The following is a 25,964-nucleotide window of genomic DNA, read 5'->3' as shown; positions in this document are numbered from 1 at the left end:
CCCTCTTTGGGTATGTGCTGAAATTCAATCAGATGCTTAATTACATCTTAACACAGGTTTCTCACAGCTGGCTCCTATTCCCCTGCTTCTGATTAAGGGGATTAGAAAAATGAAATTTAGCAGCGGATTTGCATACTGCCACTGAGAGGGAGCCGCCAGCGCATGTCTCGGGACGCCAGTGGGACGTCTCGCTCGGCCAGACGCCGATCCATGTTCTCTCTCTCTCTCTCTCTCTCTCTCTCTCTCCCTCTCTCTCTCTCTCTCCCTCTCTCTCTCTCTCTCTCTCTATCTCTCTCTCTCCCTCTCTCTCTCTCTATCTCTCTCTCTCCCTCTCTCTCTCTCTATCTCTCTCTCTATCTCTCTCTCTCTCTCTCTCTCTCTCTCTCTATCTCTCTCTCTCCCTCTCTCTCTCTCTCTCTCTCTCTCTCTCCTCTCTCTCTCTCTCTCTCTCTCTCTCTCTCTCTCTCTCTATCTCTCTCTCTCTCTCTCTACAGCCCTGTAATCCTTCAAATGAGCTATAGGTAAAAAATAGCTGCTGTCTTGCACTGCACAGTCAGCGCATGATTATACAGACCCCATTTTGTGATATTGGGATTAGTGTGGGTTTTATAATTGTTTATTGCATTGTTATAGATTGATAAGTTAACGGTGCATACATTATTGAAGCAGTCATGCTATTCATTCCACTGATTTACATTTAACTCGTGAATACGGGAATGTTAAAATGAAAACCAACATAGGCTCATTCTGAAGATGTAGCCCTTATATACATTTCTGGAGATCGCAAATTATATAGCCAGATATACGTATGGCTGTATTTTGTCTTTAAAACAAATGCTACGGGGTGAAAAACGGTTCTAGAAAGTGAGTAAGAAAAAACAGAAGCCAAAAAATAAAGTAATTTAATCACAGGGTGAGAATGTGGTAACCAAAAAACAAACGAGGGCTTTTCTTTTTCTGGATTGATTTTTAAAACGGTTTGTTGGGTTTAGGGAAGTGGGTGGGTGGGTGGGTCAATCTGTGCTTTTGAAAACACTATTGGTTGGGTTTCGGGAAGAAGGAGGATGGGTCAGTCGATCGGTTAGTCAGTCGACATCGGCGTCTGGTGGATTTACACAAGAAGAGCAGGCGGGAATTGCACTCGCGAGAGAAATTTGAGATCTCAGAGTGCGTACACAGCGAAAACAAAAAATGCAAACAAAGTACTTTCTGGGACGTATTTGTTGCTCTCTAGAAATGTATATAGCGGTACGTTTTTAGAATGAGCCTGCATTGATGAAAACTTAGCAATTATAGTTCACTTAAATTATCATTTTTGGCATCAAACCATTCAATGTAGCTTTTGACTGTCATAATAAACTTTTATATCTTTATTATTTTGTTCCTAATATAGAGTTTGGTGTGTACCATCAACTGATTGGTTACCAATACCGACTTTCTTCAAAAATATCTACTTTTCTGTTAACAGTAAAAAAGGAAAACATTATTTTGAACATGTTTTCATTTTGGGTGAACTATCTTTGTTGCTGAATGTAATGCAGGTCGCAGTAATGTGAAGCTGAATGCAAACTGTAATTTAAATAGGACAGGACTATATTAGAAACTAGTTGGAACAATTTACATGGCCAAAGGTTGTAATTGTAATTATTATTATTGTTTTTTTATTAATTGATGATAATTGAAATAATGAATGCAGTAATGTTGTATTGTGATACATATTTGTAAATCTCTGCCTAAAATGTGCTGTACAAGCGCCTGATTATTTATTTAATTTTAAGACTGTTTTGTTAAAGTCCACATAAATCAAAAGCACACTAGCGCACATTGTTAGCCTCTTAACGTGAACAATAAATCTGTGGATGTTAATCCATTGCAAAATAGTTTGTTTTGTCAATCTTTAATCAAATCTGAAGGAGGAATGGCAGTCCTTCTCAGATGATGTCAGGATGATGGTTTGTGCGTAACATGGTTAGCCAGGCCCTTCCAGCCATTTGTTTGCTGCCATTGAAAAATGAGGGGAGGAGCACAAAAATAAAACACTGCCCCCTACTCAATATCACTTATTTTATTGCCTCATACTGCAATAAAAGCCTGCAGCAACTTCTGGTTCCATGTGGACTTGGTTCTTCCAAAACTGTAAATTCTGTTATTTACTTTACCTCAGGTCATTTTAGGCTTTTATTTTGTCAATACAGTATGATAGAAGTAAATTGGCTCCAGTGTTAATTGGTTCCTGATGTATTTGACAATCTTTGTTTTACTAAATAAGAATTTTTTAAGAGAAATTAAATTATGACAGAAGTTTCATGTTTATTTAATCTAGTACAAATGCATATCTAACTGCAACTGCGGCTTAACCTATTCCAGGTAAAAAAAACACCCCTTTTAAAATCTTAAAGTCTGCATGAACCAGAAGCTGCGACCGTTTTTTTTTTTTTTATGCAGTTCCTAGAGAGATGGAATATTAAATGAGGAAAGGTGGACGTGGCTTGTTTTTTCTACTGAGAGCTGATTGGATGTAGACCTCTTGTGTTTTCTTCTTAATGCACAGGTGAATTGAAAAACCAATATGGTTAGTTTTGATTTCATTTGTTCTTGCATTCATTCATTCATTTTCTTGTCGGCTTAGTCCCTTTATTAATATGGGGTCGCCACAGCGGAATGAACCGCCAACTTATCCAGCACGTTTTTACGCAGCGGATGCCCTTCCAGCCACAACCCATCTCTGGGAAATTCTTGCATCCAAAGTAATAGAAATCAATCTTAACTAAGGTAAAACACCCCTTTTAAAATCTTTAAATCCGCATGAACCGGAAGCCGGGACACTTTTTTTCATATTATGCAGTTCCTAGAGAGACGGAAAATTAAATTAGAAAAAGTGGGCGTGGCTTGTTTTTTTCTACTGCGAGCTGATTGGATGTGGGCCTTCTATCTTTTTTCTTCTTAATGGCATGCACAGGTGAATTGTTTACCAAAACTGCTAGCAATGTGAGCTAACAAAATCAATATGGTTAGTTTTGATTTCATTTGTACTTAAAACTTGAATCAAAGTCAAACTTAACTAAGGTAAAACAATAGTGAAAATATATTTAAATTCTCCTCTTGTTCAATAGACGCATGTCAGATGGAATATAACAAGGAACATAGCACTAAGTTAGTAAGTTTCCCAAGGATCAACTTTTCATCCTGATTGTTTTATTCACAGCGGCTGAAGTAAGTCAGTCTCACCGCATTGATCCTCAGTAAATGATTCCTCTGCTCTCTCAGAGGGCTTACGGGCTTATTAATGAAAGCGGGCTCTCTGAGAGACAGACAGACAGACTGCGCACACCGGCATTATGTCTTCTAGCTCACCCGGGGTGTTTGCATTATGGATGTATTCGTATTTGCTTACCCCAATTAGACGCTCCATGCGCTAAAGGAGCCATTTCGGATGTTAATTTGAAAACAAACTGCATCAATCATTCACATTTTGCTTTTTGAAGAAGGGCGGTAATTAGTCCCAATGAAACTCAATGATTGCCTGTTTAAGGTTGAGGTAAAGCTTGGGTCGTCTGACAGACACGGGTCGGACGGTGAATGTGAGACGGCGCTGTCCTCTCATGGTTGAATAAGGAACTGCAGTTGTATCAATATTGTAGTAGTAGAGACTGCTGGACGTTCGGCTACAAAGAGAGATGATGTTGTTTTGATTTTCAGATAAGAATCGATCATTATTTATATATATATATATATATATATATTTAATGTACTGTCGCCACTGACTTGTGGAGCTGCATATTGAGGGATTTGCTCTTCAGTGCTTGGACTCTCAGCAGTGAAAATTAAACCTCACTGAACTGAACTAAACTGAACTTTAACTCTGAAATCTGGACTCACACGGTTTCAATTTATTAGAACTTCTATGTTAAGCTGCTTTGACACAATCTACATTGCAAAAGTGCTATAAAGATGAATTGAATTGAATTGTGTCACATGGTAGCCTATATGACATGTTGATACTAGGCTTACTGAAGTATTACAATTTAATGTATTACTACATAATACACTCCCTGCTAAAAAATAAATAAGTAAATAAATTAATTAATTAATTGAAAAATAAATAAATAAATAAATAAATAAATAGCAGAAGCATATGCTGGTAAAGTACTCTAAAATGCTAACGCTAACATTAGGTCAAATTTGGACAAACCCAACTTTGGGTTATTTTTTTTCTGTTAAATTTAAACACTTTTTAATCTAATGGTTTGTGTTGACCCAGGGTTGGGTTATAACAGCTCATAATTCTTTAAAATGTGGTCATGTGCTGGTTCTTACTGGGCTTTAGCTGGTCCTGAACAGCATGACTAGCAAAGAACCAGCTTAAACCAGCAACAAAAACCCAAGAGTCAAAACCCAGAGTCAAAACCCTCCTTACTAAAATATGCTGTTTTTTACAGCAGGGGTGTTAAGTGCCAGGAAGAACCAAAAGGGGTCACGGTAGTACCAATTAATTAACTTATTTTTCTTCCTGGGTAACTTTTAATGCATTGGTCTCACTCAATTCCTGGAGGGCCGCAGCTCTGCATAGTTTAGCTCCAACCACGATCAACTCACACCTGCTTAATAGTTTCTAGTTTTGAACACCTTGATTATTTGCATCAGCTGTGTTTGATTAGGGTTGGGGTAAAACAGAGCAGAGTTGCAGGAATCGAGTTTAAGACCCATGATTTAATGGAAAGTTCTTTAAAGAAACTTTTTTTTCATAGTGTGAGGAACATTTCATTAATCCAAAGAATCTTTTGTGGATTAAGGATCCATGGATGTCAAATATTCAAGTAGAACCATCAATGCCTATAGAGAACCTTTGTTTTTAAAGTTGTGCTAAAATGATACTATGCTACTACTGCATGTTTCTCTCACCATTGTATTAGCCCATGTCTCGTTTTAAAAAGTGTTTTAATCTTTCATCAGTACAACGGTAAGTATAAACAGAATCTCTGCAACAGAAACTCAGCCTCCTTTGTTTAGATACTGACTTTAAAATGCAATGCTACCATCTACTGGCACAGAGGCGACTTACAACTGCAAATGGTTGACAAAAGTAGCTGTGAAGAACCTCATTGACCCTCTACTACTGTATGATTGACTGGAAAGTTTCCCAGAGAACACGCAGTCATTGAAAATGCCTCGGAGAGCACGATCCTTTGAGGAACTCAGGGCATTTTCATTTAAAGAGAGCTTTTTGAAGAGCCATTTGCAATTGAAAGGCTCTACTGGGAGCAAAAGGTTGACTGAAGTGTATTTTCCCGCCTTATCTAAAGATTCAGAGAGTTAAAAGAGAGCTCTCCTGCTCTGTCACAATGATTGTATTGAAGCAGGTCTAATGAAACCTTTCATTATTCTTTTTATTGACTAGTCTCTCATTTAAAACGGCAAAAAAAAACTTTTTAGTGATATATACTACACTACACGTTTAGAGGTGGATATGATGCATGTAAAGTAATAAACTTAATAAAGAAAATGTGTTTCTCGTAATTTTTTTAGGATATTTCGGGGGGTGGGGGGGTTGGGGGCATGGGGTTGTTGTTTTTGAGTTAATGTATTTTTACATCAACAGTGTCCCCTGCTGGTCAGCAACTGTAACTGTTGAAACTAGAAAAAAACAAATTGCAGTTTATAGCTAAATGGACAGACAGACAGACAGACAGACAGACAGACATAGAGACAGACAGACAGACAGACAGACAGACAGACAGACAGACAGACAGACAGACAGACAGACAGACAGATAGATAGATAGATAGATAGATAGATAGATAGATAGATAGATAGATAGATAGATAGATAGATAGATAGATAGACAGACTGATAGACAGGTAGAATGATAGACAGATTGATAGATACACAGACAGAAAACACAGACAGTTAGAGTAAAATATATAATTAAATAAAACATGGAAACAAATAAATATAAATAAAATGAAATGACAAGTATCATCTGCTATGAAGACCTAAATAATTTTGGCCATTCCTATTGCTATAACTCACTTTTATTTTGTATTGTTTCTTAATTTATTGCAATACACCAGGGGTCACCATTTTCAGTCCCTGCAGGGTTTAGCTCTAACTTGCTTTAACACACCTGCCTGGATGTTTCAAGTATACCTTGTAAGACCTTGATTAGCTTGTTCAGTTGTGTTTGATTAGGGGTGCAGCTAAAATCTGCAGGACACCGGCCCTCCAGGAACAAGTTTGGTGATCCCTGCCATACACTATTCAAATGCTGCTGTGCAATAATTTGTTTAAAACAAACAAAAACGTTTTATTTTAACACAATTTATTACAATTAATTACAGTTCATTATTTCAATGTTTTAGATTGTCTGTTATACTGATAGTTTCACTCATTTTAATAATTGTCATTTAATATTTACTTTTACATGTATTACAAAATACAATTCAGAGAAGTTTTTAAGGAATTGGTTTTAATGTGTATTTTAATTTAAAGCAATGAAATATTATCATAATGTTTTAGGCGATCATTCTTATGATGGTTGCTGTTTTCACTAAGTTAATCCCTTTTTTATTATTAATATTATTACAAAATGCACTTCATATGCTGTTATGCAGTAGTTTTGTTTGCAGCAGTTGTAACCAAATGATTGTAAGGTCAAAGAATATCACAAAGACTACATGATACATGTCATTTTTGTAAATTTCATTACACTGCTACTCTTATGAAAGACTTATTAAACTTATTTTACATGACAGGACAGAAAATGTGTCTGTCTTAAAACATAATCTGAATATTAACGTTTTATAACAATACTGATCAATTGATTTGATTGGTTGCATTTGATATGGTACATACACACACACACACACACACATACATACATATATACATACATACACACAACATTAACACACAACATATGTAGCATAAACATATTTAAAAAATATATATAAATAAATTTGAAAAATATGACAGTATTTACGTTTTTACAAAGTCAGTGTCATGAATATATAGATTACAGATGAAAATTTACAAAAGTAAAATGCTAGATTCCCAAGAGTCTTAAGATAGGTCCCTATGTGGTTTCAGCTTTTTTCTGTGAAGTTTCAAGACACAGTTGTTTGGTCATAGTAATCCTACACAAATAAACTTTCACATAGTTCACCCGAAAATGAAAATTCTGTCATCATTTACTCATGTATTACTTGTTTATGAGTTTATTTTTTCTGCTAAACACAAAGGAAAATACAGAAAACCTGTAACCATTGACTTCCATAGCATTTGTGTTTTCTACTATAGAAGTCAATGGTTACAGATTTTCAGCTTTATTCAAAATCTTCTTTTGTGGTCAACAGTAGAAACTCATACAATTTTAAAACCACTTGAGTGTTAGTTAATTGTTGGTAAATTGTAATTTTTGCGTGAACTATCCCTTTAACAGGACAGAAATCATTCAATCATTTATTTTCCTTTGGTTTAGTCTCTGATTTATCTGGGGTTGCCAAAGTAGAATGAACCACCAACTATTCCGGCATATGTTTTATGCAGCTGATGTCCTTTCAGCTGCAACCCAGTACTGTAAAACACCCATACAGTCTCACATTCACACACACACACAGACAAACACACACACTCATACACTATGGCCAGTTTAGCTTATCCAATTCACCTATAGCGCATGTCTTTGGACTGTTGGGGAAACCAGAGCACATGCAAACTCTACACAGAAATGCCAACTGGCCCAGCCGGTACTCAAACCAGTGACCTTCTTGCTGTGGGGTGACAGTGCTAACCACTGAGCCACTGTGCTGCCAGAAATATATTAAAGCCTTATATCACATTAAATAATCTACAACAAAAATGTGTTCTTTATTAGGTTACTGTAATAAGTACATTAAATCTCACAGATGCACGCACAAACACATCCACAGAGAAAGAGAGAGTGTTTGTTAGTAGTAAATCTCTTTAGTTTGCTGTAGATGTACGTCCTCCAGCTGTAATTACTCTCAGTCAGTGCCGAGCAGTGAACAGAGATGCTAACGAAACACAACTCTCTGTTCTTCAGGCCGTGCTGCAGTGGAGGCAGTAGTAAATCTGCAGAGCGCAGACTCAATTATCACACCGCAGACGAGGCAGGATTCAGAACGGTTTTACTCTTCCTTCTACCTCATCACTTCATTCAGGGCCAGTCATCAGTCTTAAACCTGTCTCTGTTTTCAGATCTCTGAAAGAGCAATTGCACTTGTTTTAGGCTGCGGTTGTTTCGGGAAAGGTTTGATATGGCATACAAAAGCAGAGAATGAAGATATTTCTTACTAGCAACTTTTTGATGAGCGTTTGCTAGCATTTACTATGACCATTTATGTGAAGCTGCTTTTACACAATCTACATTGTAAAAGCGCTAAACAAATAAAGGTGAATTGAATTAAATGTTTGTCAAAAAAATTTTCTAATGAACCCTTGCTAACTTTCTAGCATTTATGCTGAAGATGCATGTTAGCATTTTTGTGAACACATGCTTATTTGCTGGTATGTCTGTTCAAGAATAAGTAGTGTTAGCATTTTTCTTTTACCAAAGACTTGGTAACTAGCTGTTTGTAAATACCTTTTACTAGCCTTTTTTTTACGAACACTTGGTAGGTAGCTGATAATGAATAACTATAGTGTTTTTAAACAAACACTTGGTAGGTAGCTGATTACGAATAACTAGGATTTTTAAACAAACACTTGGTAGCTAGCTAATTACGAATAACCATAGCATTTTTAAACACTTGATAGTTAGCTGTTTATAGATGTCTTTTGCATTTTTATGAACACTTGCTATAGCTCTTGGATGAGCGCTTGCTAGCATATTTGTTAACTTCTACAGAATCCTTGCTAACTTTCTAGCATTTTTGCTGAAGATGCATATTAGCATTTTTATAAACACATGCTAACTTGCTTGTATGTCTGTTCATGAATGACTTGCTAGCATTCTTTACGAACACTTGGTAGCTAGCTGTTTATGACAAACTCTTGCTAGAAATGTTTTGTGAACACACAATAGCTATCTGTTTATGAATGACTAGTATTTTTAAACATACTTGGGTAGCTTGTTATGAATCCCTATTGCTAATATTTTTTATGTACACTTGATGGTTAGCTGTTGCTTGCTAACAACTTTTTAATGAGCGCTTGCTAGTTTGATAGCCATTTTCTAACATTTTTGCTGAAGATGCTTGATAGCATTTTTATGATTAACTTGTTATAATTTTTTAATGAACACTTTGTGGCTAGCTGTTTATGAATAACTCTTGCTAGTCTTTTTTTTATGAACGATTGATAGCTAGCTGTTCATGTATAACACTTGCTAGCACTTTTTATGAAAACTTGGCAACTAGCTGTTCGTGAATAACTCTTGCTAGCGTTTTGTGAACACTTGCTACCTTGCTGTTTGGTCTTACTATCATTTTTTAGGAGCCCTTGCTAGCTTTCTAGCATGTTTGCTGAAGAACGGTAATAGTGCTAACATTTTTAAAACAACTTAACTTATGTATGAGGTGACAAGCTTGGACAAATGACCTTTTCCTTTATTAATTAAAGGGTCACGAAAAACCAAAACACATTTTTTGAGCTGTTGACAGTCGTATATGTGTCCCACGCTGCTAAAAACACTATTAAGACACATATATTTTACAAAAAAAAGTGAAAATTGGTTGTTTTTTGTGTTACTTCAAGCTAATTCGTTCTTCCGGTTTAAAATGAATTTTTGAAGCTGCGTCACGCCGATTAGGTCCTTGTGTGTATGTCTGTACCTGGGAGTACTTTGTGACATCTCTGAGTGTGCTGCATTTATTCATGAGTAAGACTTGGTTCAAACCAATCAGCGCAGTCTATTGTGTATGAGGCGCAACTTCATTAATATGCATGATAGCTTCGAAGACTTCATTAATATGCATGATAGCTTCGAAGACTTCGAAGACTTTCGAAGCTTTTTGAAGCTTTTGAAACTTTTTAAAGCTACCTGTACAGTGTTCAGATGGCAGAAAGACGGCACGTTGTGCTGCCAAAACAAGTGGGCGAAGAAGAATTGTTTAGAGATACGGGTCGTCAGTGTTGCGTTTTAAATGTGCTGCAACAAAGGTTCTGTTTTCATTTTCCCGCTATGAGAGCGCAGCTGGACTCACGTGTGGATTACAGTGTACCAGACACACAGCAGAAATACGTTTGTACGGAACATTTTTTCTCGAGAGCTTTTCACATCTGGAAATAGTGAAATACGGATTTGCCGCTCATCTCCTTTTAAAAGACGCGACTCCAGTTGGTGTTGATTGTCCTGTCTCTACAGATTTGGTAAGTAAACGACCAGTGGTCTTTGTTTATTCAGATGGCTATATTTCAGCTCTGGTGGGTAAGACAGCCGCTCCCACTAGCCACTTTGGCTGGTTGGAAATATTTTTTACACTGTAGTTTTCTTAAAGCAGGGTTCGACAATAAGGATGACCCAGTATGCGTGCAAATGTGATCTTAGAATCGAGAAGCAGCACGACTGACAAAAATAATTGTGTTCGCGCAAGCAAAAGAAAGCAGTTGAATATCTTATGAGAGGATGATCACTCGCGCGCACAGGTGATGTGATGTTAAAAATTGCGCGCTCCATATACTTGCGTATATATATATATATATATATATATATATATATATATATATATATATATATATATATATATATATATATATATATATCTCCTTATATATATATATCTCCTTATATATATATATCCTTTTGTAAGCAGCAGCAGTCACTGCTTTAGCTTTGATTTTTCCTTGAATAGATTATTAACAGGCCTAACTTTAACTGTGTACATGTAATCATCCTTTCATTATCACACACGGTATGTTTTTACCAACTTTTTGCTAACAGTTATTTTTGTCAATTTAGTTTAATTATCATCCTTACAAATTTGCATAAAAATGAGAGTGTCGGTTTCTCATGAATGAATGCAGCACACTCAGACGTCACAAGGTACTCCCAGGTACAGATGTCCAGTCTACACGCTGGAATACACAAGGATCTAATCGGCATGATGAAGCTTCAAAAAATTTGTTTCAAACCAGAACTAATTTGCTCGAAATAACGCAAAAACAACCAATTTTCACTTTTTATTGAAATATATGTGTCCTAATAGTGTTTTTAGCAGTGTTGGGAAACATATCTGACTGTCAACAGCTCAAAAAATGTGTTTTGGTGTTTCGTGACCCTTTAAGCATATTATTAATGTTTAGCATATTACTGTCAAATGAAAAATCTTTTCCCCACCCCTAAAAGTCTTTCTGAAATGTTTGCACCCTCTACTTTTAAAAACTATATGAAAAGAAAAAGGTGACCCGTCTCTTTGTCTCTAAATGATGAAGAAGGCCTTTGTGTAGGGCAAACTATAAAACAGCTCATGATAAGCTAACAAGCCTCATGATTACCCGCTCGGCTCATGAGTAATGGCTGCTGTTTGCCTGCTCTTGCATGCATTAACCTTCAGCCCACATCAGCTGTTAATTGATTCCGGCTCTGGATGCGTTTCAGCCGTTCTGAGGGAAGGATGAGCCTGATTGATTGTGGGACAGAGCAAGTGTAGTGTGGCTCCCCGGGGCACATCAGTGTGATGGGAGACCTTTTCCTGCCAGGCACACTTAAGCAACATTTTAATCAATTTAGTCCGGGTGTGTGTTGTTCCATGTTTCAGACTACACATCCACTAGAGGGTGCTGTCTCCATTGTTGGGAATCTAAAATGTGTTATGTAGGGTGCGATTTGTTGTGTTTCAGTTACATGTCATTGTGCACGTCCATATGAAGACAGGGCTTGTCATACAGATCACCTAGCAAACCACAGACCTAAACCCAACCAATAGTGTTTTCAAAAGCAAATGTAAGAGAAAAGTTTGGTGACCACATAGATTTACCTTGATTTTACATTACTTTTATCACTTTTGTGGACTTTCATCACAAGTACAACATCGTAAAAGGCTACCAAGCAAACTGGCCATGCTAGAAAAATTGTTCATAACGTGAAATACATGATGAAAACATATTCGATTGCAAATATTAGACAGCATGAAGTTGGTTTTTGGTATTTGGTGTTTATGTGTGAATTGTTGTTTGTTTTAGTTACACAACATTATTGTACATGTCCACATGAAGACAGAGTTTGCCGTACAAGTCAGGTTAGCAAACCACTGACTGAAACCTAACCAATAATGTTTTTTTTAAAAGCAAACAAAACCGAAAAATGCAATGATCACATAGATTTACCTTGATTTTACATTACTTTTATCTTTTTTGTGGACTCTGCATCACAAGTACAACATCGTACAAGGTGAGCTACCGAGCAAACTGACCATGCCAGAAACGTTCTCCATGTAGTAATATAGGTGATGCAGACATATTTGATTGCAAATAGTAGACAGCATTTAGTTGTTTTGTGGTATTTATTTGGTGTTGTTCAAAAAAAATTTATTTGTTTATATTGTATCCCTTGTAAATATCTTTCGTGTGAAAAATAACAAAGGTTTTTCATGTCATGCTGCCCCCTAGTGTTCGTTTTACCTAGAAATTGTAGTCAAACGTTTGTTGAATTATGTTTTTTTTTTTAGTTTCACTAAAATATAGGCACATACTTTATTTTCAATGACCTAATGTTGATACAATTACAACAGAAGTTCTGCTGTTAAATACTTTGTTGTCTAATATTTTCCTAAGCAAAACTGAGCAGGTAACACTGTCTATAAGATATAACTGAAGTATATATTTTTTGTCTACTAAACTATTGTATAAAATCAACATCACATTTGCACTTGTGTTTTTAAGTACAAAACAGCCCCTATGTGATTTTAAAATCATTGCTTAGGTTATTTTGCTTAACTATAGTATATAATACCAAATATGAGACTCTTTTAGTGGCATTTACCTGCTCTGTCTTAGCTTTATGAGGGAGTTATTCTGCATCGTGATCATCATCATTAATCAACTTTATGAAATGCAAAATCACCCACAAAGGCAATATTTAATAGTATTTATTAATAATTTAATTTATGTGTTGAATGGAAAGGTCTATATCTCTGTATTTCTCTTAAAACTTATCTGTGAAAAGCTCCCAGAGTGCAGGTCTCATTTGTTGAAGCCTCATATATATATTTTTACAGCTCAAATGATGGATTGTGAAAGGAGGGACGAGCAGAGGAAGAGATTGAAAAGAGGGTGGAGATGCCGTGTGTGTGTGTGTGTGTGTGTGTGTGTGTGTGTGTGTGTGTGTGTGTTGGCTGGCAATCGGGCGTCTGTAAATCACAATTGTGGACAAGGTCAACTGAAGAATAACTCGACAGCTTTTGTAGTAAGGCCACAGCACAGAGCTGTTTCACTTATTGCATCCAGGCTTTTTTTTTTTTTTTTCATCCAACAAGGCACATTTTACATCTAAAGTAGGTGATGTCCTTTTAAAAATATTGAACAGTTTCATGGTCATCATTTGTTTGATAAATTCATTTGCTTCAGATCACTGCGTTTAAAGAAACACTTACAAACAGAACAACTTCATCTCATATATTTCCTGGCATTATTGATATTTAGTTCTTTCAGATGGAGCATCTGAATTTGTACTAAGGGGCCGTTGAATGCTGATTCTAAATGGCTGATGAACATTGGTCATTCACCCTTAACACATTTTTCCATTCCAATGGATTACTTTTACATGTCAGTTCCAAAGCAGTGGACCAATCAGAAGAACACGAAACAAGAACAAGCATCTGTTTAGTAAGCAGCAAATTGGCATTGCAACTATTTTAATTTACTGCAACATGTGCTGTTTTAAAAACCTTTCCTGAGCACTGCATCTCAGATTTTTGCCACAAAGACATGATTTGTTTGAATGCCTTCTAGAATGCACAATTATTTCCAGGGAACAACATAGCAAAAGTAGTTTTAGGCATGTCTGTACCGCAAAACAGTTCCATATTACTACACCAAATAATATCCGTTTCTTCACAGTCTAACTAACATTAGAACAAAAGAAAAAGGATTTTGTTTTATATACAGGAAGCATAAGAAACTAGATCTAAACACAGAAACCTTAATTTTAACACAATGAATCGAAATAAAGCCATTTCTTTAGGTGTTATTGCCATAAACAGAATAACTGTCTCAGGTCATTTTAATTACTAGTAAATGATGGATATTCTTGGATGTGGATTATTTGTCTAATAATTCAACTGCCTGTAATCAGTTTTTACTTATTTAATTGAATTCAGGTCAAATTACTTTACCATTGCATAAGAGGGGCAGCAGCTGCTGTAATGAAAAGGAAGATAATCCCGCCATTTTTAATTTTTAATTCAAAGTGTTTTCATGCCTAAATAAAATGAAAGCACAAAACAGATTCACATTTAACAGCAAGGAGCGTCCTCCGGTGCTTCGGCGGTATGGGTTGCACATAGGGAGGATCAGCTCTTTGATGTAATTGCCATCATTCATAGAAAGATTGAAAATACAGTAGAAATGCAAAAACACCTTTACAGGATGATAGCGGGACAGATTTGGGACATAGACCTGAGTTGAACACGGCAACAAGGTTCTAGTCCGGCAAAGAGCATTTCCAGAAACCAGAAAAAAAGTAATAAATGAATAAACAACAGGCTGAAAATGTGGTGAAATCATGCAGCCGCTACTGCTTTTCATTTTCCAGCATTTCTTTTGCTTTTAAAAAAACACCATCGGTTGGGTTTAAGAACGGTTGTGGGTGGGTCAGTTGATCGGTCAGGCAGCCAGCCAGTCAGTTAGTCTGTCGACAGCAAGGTGGCCTGGTCGACTGCAGTGTATATTGCGCCCTCTCAGTCGTACAAAAATGTACGATTTTAAAAAGGAGGCGTGGCACCCAACCCCACCCCTAACCCCAACCATCACTGGGTGATGAGCAAATTGTACTAAATAGTACGAATTAGATCACACAAATGGGGCGAGGCAGTGGCGCTGTAGGTAGTGCTGTCGCCTCACAGAAGAAGGTCCCTGGTTTCAACCTCGGCTTAGTTGGCATTTCTCTTTGGAGTTTGCATGTTCTCTCTGCCTTCGCTTGGGTTTCCTCCGGGTTTCCCCCACAGTCCAAAGACATGTGGTACAGGTGAATTGGGTAGGCTAAATTGTCCGTAGTGTATGAGTGTGTGTGGATGTTTCCCAGAGATGGGTTGCGGCTGGAAGGGCATCCGCTGCTTAAAAACTTGCTGGATAAGTTGGCGGTTCATTCCGCTGTGGCGACCCCAGATTAATAAAGGGACTAAGCCGACAAGAAAATTAATGAATGAATTAGATCGCACAAATTCATAATTCGCCACTAAATCAAAAAGTTACGAATTGCAGTGAGATTGCGTTGGATGACGACACATGTAAGAAATTTGAGATCATCAAAAAGCATGCACAGCGGTCTCTGGTGGATTTGCAAAAACAAAAACTGCAAGCAGACGTATCTACAGTTACACATTTCACTGTGCTCAAATGTAGACCTGGACTTATCCGTAATGAGCCTGGGTTGTTTATTTGTCATCAATTCGAATAAAGGAAAAAACAACAACATTTTAAGTGTTTTAAAATGGTCTCACAGCCTGGCCAATCTGGTTAGTGTGGTCTACTTTAATGGGCTTTTTGTACAATTTGTTTATGTTATTTGCATTACTAGCAACTCTGGATTGTAACAAACATTTATTGTGTTTTCACTGTCCTTATAGGCTGGTCTGTTCTCAAAGTTGCTGTGTTACTTGCAAATGACATTCTAATGGTAATGTGGCATCTATGGCAACAAAGTAGGCCGCAGGGTCCTCGGCTTTCCTCATAAAAGTAATTACATGGTAGGAGTAATCATTAAAGTTTCATCAAAGCCGGGCTTCATCAGCCGCTAATGTAAGCTCATTTACTTTTTCCCCACATTTTCAATCTATCAATAAATGAAGAAAGGTCTGAGAGCATCATCGAAAAGATCTAAAAGGCATTTGAAGATGCTGATGTCCATCTCCATTCATTTCAGCTTATAAAAGCAGAGAGCTGAGATTCCCCTATATCGATTTTATCACACTTTGCCAAGCAGATATGATATACACAAGCATGCAGTGTTTATCTAGAAATGCTCCTCTAATGTTAGCTTGTGATTCTTGTAGGGTTAGTTTTGTATGGCAGAAAGCTATATGCATTGTAGTATATTATGCTATGGTGCTGTTGAATGCTTATTTCTGATTCGCTGATGAATATTCTGCAGTTATTTACAGTTAAAGTTAAGTTTGACTGCATTAGGGGCTGTTCACACAGAATGCATTTATTCCTCACAACACACAACTTTTGTATTGTTTTTCAATGTAAACATGCGCTGGATGGATGTGTGTGACAGTTACACTTGCGTCTCGCCTCTTTTTGAAACTCATCACTATCAGGTATAAAATCTGTGGACCAATCAGAACAGCTCGGAGGTGGGGCAACTGTGTGAGCTTCTGTTTATAGATCATTTTGAGAGATGTAAACAGTAACACTGGCCCTAACCTGTTTGCTGTTTTACATGAATAATTTTCATAGCTTCTGAGATTTCAAAAAGGTCTAAATATTGATAAGTAATGTTTTGAAAGTTGTTACGAATGGATTGCCTCTTGTTACGGTTATGAAATAGTATTAAAACAAGCAGGAAATGTTCCAATGACATCGCCACATTGAAATGGTCTATAGTAAAAGTTGACATTAGTTTTATTTACCACTTTTCATTGTGGAAGTGCCGTTCATTGTGTCGGGTATGTGTCCAGATATCATGAGTTATATGATGTATCTTGAAGTGCTTATTATAATATTTTGTTTCCTTATTTCTAATGAGTCTGTTATTACAAAATGTTCCTAATATGAACGCTATGCTGTGCTTTTTAAAACCCATTTCTGAGCACCGTGACACGTGGTTTAAAAAGCAAATATGCTTTCGGTTTGAATGAGCCCTAAGGTGTGCAATAGTTTTTAGATAAACGCACAGCTAAAGTAGTTCCAGGCAGTTTTGACTGCATTTCAGTTTCATATCACTACGCCCAATGATTTCATTTAGATTATTTTTACAGTCAAAGAAACAAAACAGAAGGCTTTGGATGAAATGCGTAACAAACTAATCACACACAGGAGCAAATTTAGGACAAAAACCTGTATCCTAACGGTAACTGTGGTAGTTTTTAAATGAAAAAGTACAGTAAAGTTATTACCCCCAAAAATTACCCTTTGAATGCATATGAAATAGTAAGGAGTTACATTTCTTTAAAAATGTCATTGTGAAAGTATTCATTTTTACTTGTACCCAAGTAAAGTACAATTCACAAACCAAAAATAAGCTAAATATATCACCTAAATCAGGCGGCATGGTGACGCAGTGGGTTAAGCTGTTGCCTCAGAGCAAGAAGGTTGCTGGTTTAAGCCTCGACTCATGTGCTATAGTTGAATTGAGTGAGCTGAATAGTTCGTAGTGTACATATGTGTGTGAATGAGTGTTTTCCAGTGATGGGTTGCAGCTGGGAGCAGGGGCAGATTTAGCAATTTGGGCGCCCTAAGCAACTCCAGCCATGGGACCCAAGTCCTGAAATGCTCCCTTTCTACTTTTATCTTGTTTATTTATTTTGCTGTTTTTTTTTTTTTTTTTTTTTACTATCACTCAATCTTTTTTTCTGTGTTTTATCTTAATGCAATCTCTACATTTTAAATTATTTGTTTTCTTAAAGTGAATTTTCAACTATTTATTCATTTTCTTTTCGGCTTAGTCCCTTTATTAATTTGGGGTCTCCACAGCGGAATGAACCGGCAACTTATCCAGCATATGTTTTACGCAGCTGATGCCCTTCCAGACGCAACCCATCACTGGGAAACACCCATACACTTCTATTCACAAACATACACTACGGACAATTTAGCCTACCCAATTCACCTACCCACGCGAACATGAGAACATGCAAACTTCCACATAGGCATGCCAACTGACTCGGCCGAGGCTCGAACCAGTGAACTTCTTGCTGTGAGGCGAGAGCACTACCCACTGCACCTGAATTTACAACTAAAAATAATATATTTTTAAAATAAATTTGACTGCCTGACTGCTCCATGATTGGGGTTGGTGGATATTTTATTGTATAATGTTATTGTTGCATTACATTATTATAATAATATTTTCTTTTAGTGTGAATTAAATAATATTTATGTAAATATATATTTGTTTACTATACAAAATTTAATAGAAAAGGATGTTATATATAGTTTATAGTTGTGTGTGCACTGTAAAAACAAATCTGTAATTTTACGGTTTATTTCCGGCAGCTGGGGTCCTGGGAAAAACCCCCCGTAAAATAACGACTGTTAAATTACAGAAATTTACCATGAAATAACAGACATGAAATTAAAATTTCTGGTAAATTTCTGTAATTCAACCTCTGTTATTTTACAGTAAATGTCTGTAATTTAGCAGATTTCCTGGGGCCCTAATCGGCCGCTTACCTCGCTTATTGGTTAAATTCAGCCCTGGCTGGAAGGTCATCCGTTGCTCAAAATGTATGCTTGATAAGTTGTCTGTTCATTCCTCTGTGGCGACCCCTGATTAATAAAATGACTTGAATGGATGAATGAAATTACTCCACTCCATTGAATTATTTGACAATAATGCACACCTGAGGTGTCATCTGATTTTGATTGTAATGTAATCAAATGAACTATACAAAAGGTGCAATTTGAGCAACAATTATTGTAAAAAGTGCTATATAAATATACCTGAATTGAAGTAATCACCACCTCTGGTGTTCATTGTGTTCTAATAACTCAACAGGTCATTGTCAATTATTTCTTACGTAACACAAGAACATTCACAAATAGTGTAAACTGGAAAATGATTCTAGTAAAGGAAAGGTTTCTGGATAGATGAATATTTACAGACTCAGCAAAGCACACATATCTGTCTGTTTGTGTGTGTGTGAGCAGGTGTGTGTGAACAGGTGTGTTCAGTCATTGGCTGTGGGTGAGATGTTTGTTGCCTGTGAGAATTGATAGACATGCTTGAGTTGCACAGTCAGATACTGTCTGAGGCCATGCTGGGAATACTTAGAGCCGGATGAGTGCAGTGATGCTGGAAACACTGATAGAATCGAGCATCTACACTACTTAACAAAAAAAAAAGAATTCATCTGAAGAGATGATGGCAGATTTTTTTGTGTGTGTTTTGTTTAGTATAATGTAATGTTTACAATCAATGTTATTTTTTATTTTTAATGATTTCCACAGGAAAATGAGAAAAAGGTTTAACTTATTTCATAGTTTGTTATGATTTGTGACCCTGAACCTCAAAACCATGTGTTGCACATGTATATTTGTAGAAATAGTCAACAATACAGTGTATGAGTTATGCATGTTATGTAAAAATCATTAAGATCATGCTTCATGTAGACGTTTTGTACATCTCCTACTGTAAATATATATAACCTAATTTTGATTAGTATTTTGCATTTCTAAGAATTTATCGTTGACAACTCTAAAGCAAGATTTTTCTCAATATTTAGATTTTATTTTTAACCTTAATTTTTTAAGATTTCAGATTTTCAAATAGGGGAATCTCTGCCAAATATTATCCTAACCTAACAAACCAACAATTGACCATTATGACTAGTTTTGTGGTCCAGGGTCACATTTATTTATTTATTTTTATTTTCCCATCTTCCTCCTTGATATATCTGAAATCAGAATAAGTTTGAACAAATTGGATGTGTTTAATAATCAGGGTCAGAAAGCTATATGCAGTGTTTGATAATCTTCCGTCCAATCCATATCCGTTTTCAAACAAAAAAAAAAGAAAATGAAGGAAATGTTTTTCCGTTTACATTTGATCACAAGAAGCAAAAAAACGAGATTTTGGCTGGATTTTTGTTTTTTTTTCATTTAGGGTAGGAAAATGGCTAAACGACTTCAAAATTCATTATACACATGTAGGCGGTGCTGAAACGCCAACTTTCTTTTGATTGGTCAACCAAATCTGAGCTCGTGACATAGCCCTCAAAATAAGAGCCCTCTGTGGACCAGCACCCAGGGTTTTAACTATTATTATTAGTATTAAAAATTAAAAATCATTTGTTGTTAGGAAATGAACATATTTCTCCATTTGCAATAGCAATTATTACTTCCCATGAGGACTGCAATGATAATGTCTCTCCCTCATAAGAGAAGCTGAAACTCCACTGACAAGAGCTTCCTTAATGGAGCGTTTGCCACTTGTTAGCTTGAATTGATTCTCTCTCTCTCGATCACTCTCTCTCTCTCTCTCTCTCTCGCTCATCCACTGTGGCTGCAAGTCTCATTCGTCCACTTTTGATGTATCTGCTGTTTTCATATCAGCACGAGGAGCTTCTCTGTGGTGGTCAGAGGAGGGTTTTTTTTTTCGCCGCTGCTCTCTCTCCAGAGGACTAACGGTGCGCCTCTATCTCTCTGACACCTGGCCATGCTGCTCGCCGACAACTCTCACTCCCACAGAACTCCAGAAATTGGATTTGATCTGAGCACTGCGTGCTTGTAAATACTCCGGAGCGAGCGGCCGGGATGAGGAGATCAATACTGCGCTGCTGAACCTGGGATTTGTCGTCTGCTCTTCTTCTCCTGAAATATGAGCGTGATGTGATGTGAAGCTGCGTGCGGATCTGGAATGAGGGCAGGGCTGCTGTTTCTCATCTTCCTCCTCCTGGATCTTGGGATCTGCTGGGATGGAGACAAGCCTGGGAGAAAAAAGGGTGGGTGGAGATGGAAAGGGGACAGGTCTCGTAAGTAACCGTCCTGCTCTAAAGCACTTTCACTTTTGGATAAAGGTGTGTTTTGGAGCACCGTGGCCTCTTTTTTTTTTTTTTTTTTTTTTTTTGTTGCAGGATTTGACTGCTTGTTTTATGATTTGTGCACTTTGATGGTGTTTTTGGCGTCTGTTGAATGTGCTCAAGTTTTGATTACTGACAGCTTTAGTTTAGTTTATTCTGGTTTTATCTAGTATGTAGATACAGTGAGGGAAGTCAGTATTGAACACGTCATGTTTTTTCCTGGGAATAATATTTCTGAAGGAGCTGTTGACATGAGATTAAAGCAGACATTGCTAAAAACCCAAACAATACAAACATAAAAATATGATAGTGTATAATATAAAATAGTGTGTAATAGCAATGAAACTACTGAAACGTATTTAATACTTTCTATAAAAGTCTTTTGTTGGTGATGCCACCTTTACATTCCAATGAATTGCTCAGGTGTGAGTTTTTCACAGACTTCAACAGAGTGTAAAAATCTTGATGGTTCTGTTGGTGTCGTCTATCAAATCTGATCTTTAAGTTATATTTTCTATTGGATTTAAGTCAGGTGATTGGCTTGGCCATTCTACAGCTTGATTTTCTTTCTCTGAAAGCATTGAAGAATTTTATTGATGGTGTTTTGGATCATTGTCTTGCTGAAATGTCCACTCTGGTTTCATCTTCATCATCCTGCTAATGTAGATGTTTGACTGAAGCATTTATATTCACTTACAGTGATGAGGGTTGCTGAAGAACGACTGAGAGATTTCAGCTGCTGTCTGAGCTGTCACTGCCTTTCCACACCTGCATCTGTTGAATGTGCTCAGTTTTGTTTAGTTTCTAATGGTTTTATTTATTGTATGTACTATTTATGTGCATTTTATATAATTTATTTGGACAAATGGTATCCAAAATGCACAGATGTTTCTTTTTTTTTTTGTGCTGGAATGGTGATTATTTGTATGTTTGTGGTACTTTGGCTTTGTTTAGAACTAAATTGTTTTTCAAATCATTGGGAATCATTCAGTGGAAATCATTTTATTATGTTGAGTTGCAGCTTGTTGCTCATTAGTTTCAGAACAGCTGGACTGCTTAATGTTATTGTGAAAATTGTCTTTTTTTAAAGGATTTGTTAATAAATGGAATTGTCCAAAAATTCTGGGGATCCATAAATAATTAAAGGTGTAAATTTGATGTAATGATTATTTTTTTATGGAATGGGTGGAGATGGAAAGGGGACAGGTCTTGTTAGTAATCGATCTGCTTTAAAGGACTTTCACTTTTCCCAAACGTGTTTTTGGGGTACCGTGGCCTCTTATTTTTATTTAGCAGACGTTGCCTGCTTGTTTTATGATTTGTGCACTTTGGTGGTTTTGCAGCATCTGTTAAATGTGCTCAGTTTTAATTTGCTTAGTTTCTTCAGTTTTTTTTTTTACAGTATATACATATTTACATACATTTCATATAGTGTAATTGGACAAATGGTGTCCAAAATTGTTTTTCTTATTTTTAGTGCTTGAATGTTTCATTATTTGTAGGTTTGTGGTACTTTGGCTTTGGTTAGAACTAAATTGGTCATTCAAATCATAGAAAATTATTTTAATTTTATTTTATGTTGATTTGCAACTTGTTGCTAATTATTTAGCAGTTACACAGCAGTTGCACTGCTTAAGAGTGTTGTAAAAATTTTGTTGTGAGTTTTTTTAATTTTATGAATGAAATGGTCCAAAAAATAGGACAGCATTTTGTGGTCACTCCTGATAAATTTAATGCATTATAGGTATCAATAAATAAAGATTAAAATTTTTAAAATACCATTTAAAATGTAGGGCCTTCAGGATAATTTTTTTTAAATTATTGTGTTTTCTAAGGATGAGTTTGATCAAAGATACAATAAATCTGTAATAGAGTGGAATAATTGTAATATTTTAAAGCATTTTATTCTGGTCTTCATTATCACATGATTCTTAATAAATCATTCTAACAATGCTGATTTTTCTCTCAATAAATCATAATTCTTATATTTGACATAATTTGGCTTGATAACATTTTTGCTGAAAAAAAAAATATTATTGCAATTATTTTGTGAATCGATCGGTTAAAAGAACAACATTTATGTGAAATAATGTGAGTTTCATTTTTAAACATTTTAAATATGCTTTGATGCATCCTTCTGTCCTGTCCTGTCCTGTCCTATCCTATCCTATCCTATCCTATCCTATCCTATCCTATCCTATCCTATCCTATCCTATCCTATCCTATCCTATCCTAACCTATCCTATCCTATCCTATCCTATCCTATCCCATCCCATTACATTACATTTTAAGTGTCCCCAATTGTATTACACTGGATAAATTCAATCACTTCAAAACTTTCCCCAGAAAGTTTTTAGTCTGAAATGTCGTGTCTTGGAACACTATAAAATGATGTGACAAAAGTATCTATTTTTTTGCTACTTCTTTTTTTTATTGGTGAGGTTTCCACTACTTTTTATTTATACTAAGATGACTAGAAAAGTTAAGTTGATTCAACCCAAAATAAATATTTTTTTTACAGTGAGTTAATATGGGCTGCATGTATGGAATTTCACAGAGCAAACAGAGCATCTGCACTTTATAGTTCTCCCCCTGCTGTTGTGATGAGCAGCGTGTCGTGTGAGAGCCCAGTAAAAGCATGCCTACTTAAGATGTCCATTAGTGATGTTTAGATGCAAGTGCACAGGATAGAAAGCCTGTACTTATCATCACAGCACCATCAACTCTCAAGATAGCCACTAGACACTTTGTGGTGAATTGGACGGACTACCAAAAAGTGTTTGGTGATTGCTGATCTGACATTTATCCTCTTCTTCTGGATAGCATTTTGGTAAAAACAAAACAAAAAAGTATTGCATGCAAAATATTCTGATATTTCAGTGTCTCAATCAACAGCATTGCATAGCCGTGTTATACACTTGTAATATGAAGCGAATGATCTCTGGTGTTACATGTGTCCGCTGGAGACTTCATAAATCATGTGCTGTCTCCAATGTGCTTTGAGTTGTTTGAGTTTCTGCTTTGAGGATCCATGTGGATTCATTCCTGCCACCATCTGTTTCTTGACCTTTTCTCTCTGTGAACTGTGCTGGTGTGAAAGCAGAGTCAGGTGCTCATTCACAGGTGCTTTTACTAAGTTTTTATTAAGTTTTGTTTAGTTGGTTTACTTGGGGAATCATTTGCTGTTTTAACATACAACGAGGTCAAGGAGGTTTTGTGTATGAGTTTTGTTCTTATGTTGTAGAAAAACAACATCTGTTGGCATATAAAAGCCTGGCGCATTTGGAAAGGTTTGTGCTGTTCACAGGATTCCAAAGATTTTGTTGTGGGGTAAAGTTAACTAAAATAATTAGTGTTAATATAGCTTACTTAGAGGTTCAACTTAGTTTTAAATAACTTGGAGAATCACAATTTAGACTTTGGTTTTCTGATGATGGAATTGGATAAAGAAATTGGAAGACAAAACATGTCATTTGTGTATTAATTTTCCGTACTGAGTAGTCTATATCAGTGTTTCCCAACCCTGTTCCTGAAGGCAAAATCAACCCCCCCCCCACACACACACACATCCCAATCAAACACACCTGAATCAACTCATAAGAACATAAGAAGAGACTCCGAAACCTGAAGTTAATGGGTCAGATAAGGGAGACATCCAACATATGTACTGTTGGTTGCCTCCAGGAACAGGGTTGGGAAACACTGATCCAGAGCCAAGATGGCAAGGTCAGGATGGCTGAGATTTGGAGACCATTTGCAGGGGGGTAAAAATGATTTTCGAAAGATGGCAGTAACAAGATTTTATTTTTACACCAAGGTAAAAGGATTGATAGGTTTATTAGTTCACTTATATTTTGACTTTTTAGATCTCTGTTGCTTTATTTGCCAGTGGTGACAGTTCAAAAATTGGGAAAAACACTTCTTGTGCTTTCAAATGTGGGTCACTCCACACACACACACACACACACACACACACACACACACACACACACACACACACACACACACACACACACACACACACACACACACACACACACACACACACACACACACACACACACACACACACACACACACACACACACACACACACACACACACACAAACAAAGGAAATAAGGTGCATTTTTACCAGGTACTTCATTCTGTGATTTATGAGCTGTTTTTTTTTCTTATGGGGACTGAAAAAAAAGTCCAAATTTCAAAAGGTCAAAATTTAATGTGATGCGCTCACGCATTCTCATTCTTGATAAACATTTTCGAAACCTTGATTTTTAAGGCCCAATATGTGTCAGTACCAGCCGCCTGATGTAACAAGGAAATGTAACTATTTTACATTTTGTCAGTTAAGTGGCTAATTTGTATGAGTTCAGTCATATGAAAATGTATGTTTTTTAAAAGGAGTTGTGGCACCAGTCCTCCTAAACCCAACCGTCATGATGAGCAAATAGTACTAAATTGTTTGAATGAGATCATATGTTTTTAAATAAATCAGCTACTAAGTCAAGAAGTTATGAACTGCCATGATACTTTGATCGCAATCTGCCTTCATATTAGTTAGTTAGTTAGTTAGTTAGTTTGTTTGTTTCTTTTTCTAATTTTCAAACCAAATGCATAATCTTGCACACAGGTAATGCATGGTAGACGCTTACAGAAGACAAGTTGAACACAAAATAAGGACTCAGCACCTCTAGCGGCCAATGACAAAAAATGCTTGTAGCTGGTACAAACTTTCAAGAAAAGATCTTTTCCACCGTTTCCACTCAGTGGTACAGTACAGTACAGTTCAGCTTTTATGTCTGTTTCTATTGTCAAAAGGTACCAAAAAGCTAACCTCACTGTACTACTTTTTGAGTACCTTTTCCAAAGGGTACCTAGCACAACAAAATGTACCAAAAGGTGGAGCTAGACGCGTAGCTAAATGCTATTGGTTTACAGAGAAACATCACTATATAGAGCGTGTACAAGCCAGAATAATGAAAATAAAGGAAGCGTCATTTTTAAATACACAACCGAGACATTACACCATAATAATACATACATATAATAGCGAGCCATGGTCAACCTGAGCTCAAACAAACCTCGTCGTCGTCTTGATGTA

The 25,964-nt window shown here is 36.4% G+C and overlaps 1 protein-coding gene across 10 annotated transcripts in view; it reads left to right on the top strand.

Moving 5' to 3' along the window:
- robo1 (roundabout, axon guidance receptor, homolog 1 (Drosophila)) overlaps positions 1-25,964 on the top strand; it is a 553,775-nt gene that overhangs the window by 135,119 nt on the left and 392,692 nt on the right. For 2 of the 10 annotated variants that reach the window (XM_087282416.1, XM_087282415.1), the window contains exon 1: positions 20,341-20,783. In XM_087282416.1, coding sequence (XP_087138542.1) covers positions 20,699-20,783 — 85 coding nt within the window. In that variant the 5' untranslated portion in view covers positions 20,341-20,698. 10 annotated transcript variants of the gene reach the window in all.

This window comes from Danio rerio, chromosome 15, assembly GCF_052040795.2.
Source record: "Danio rerio strain M-AB ecotype USA chromosome 15, GRCz13ab, whole genome shotgun sequence".
Lineage (NCBI taxonomy): Eukaryota > Metazoa > Chordata > Actinopteri > Cypriniformes > Danionidae > Danio > Danio rerio.
This window is presented reverse-complemented; position numbering and strand designations above follow the sequence as displayed.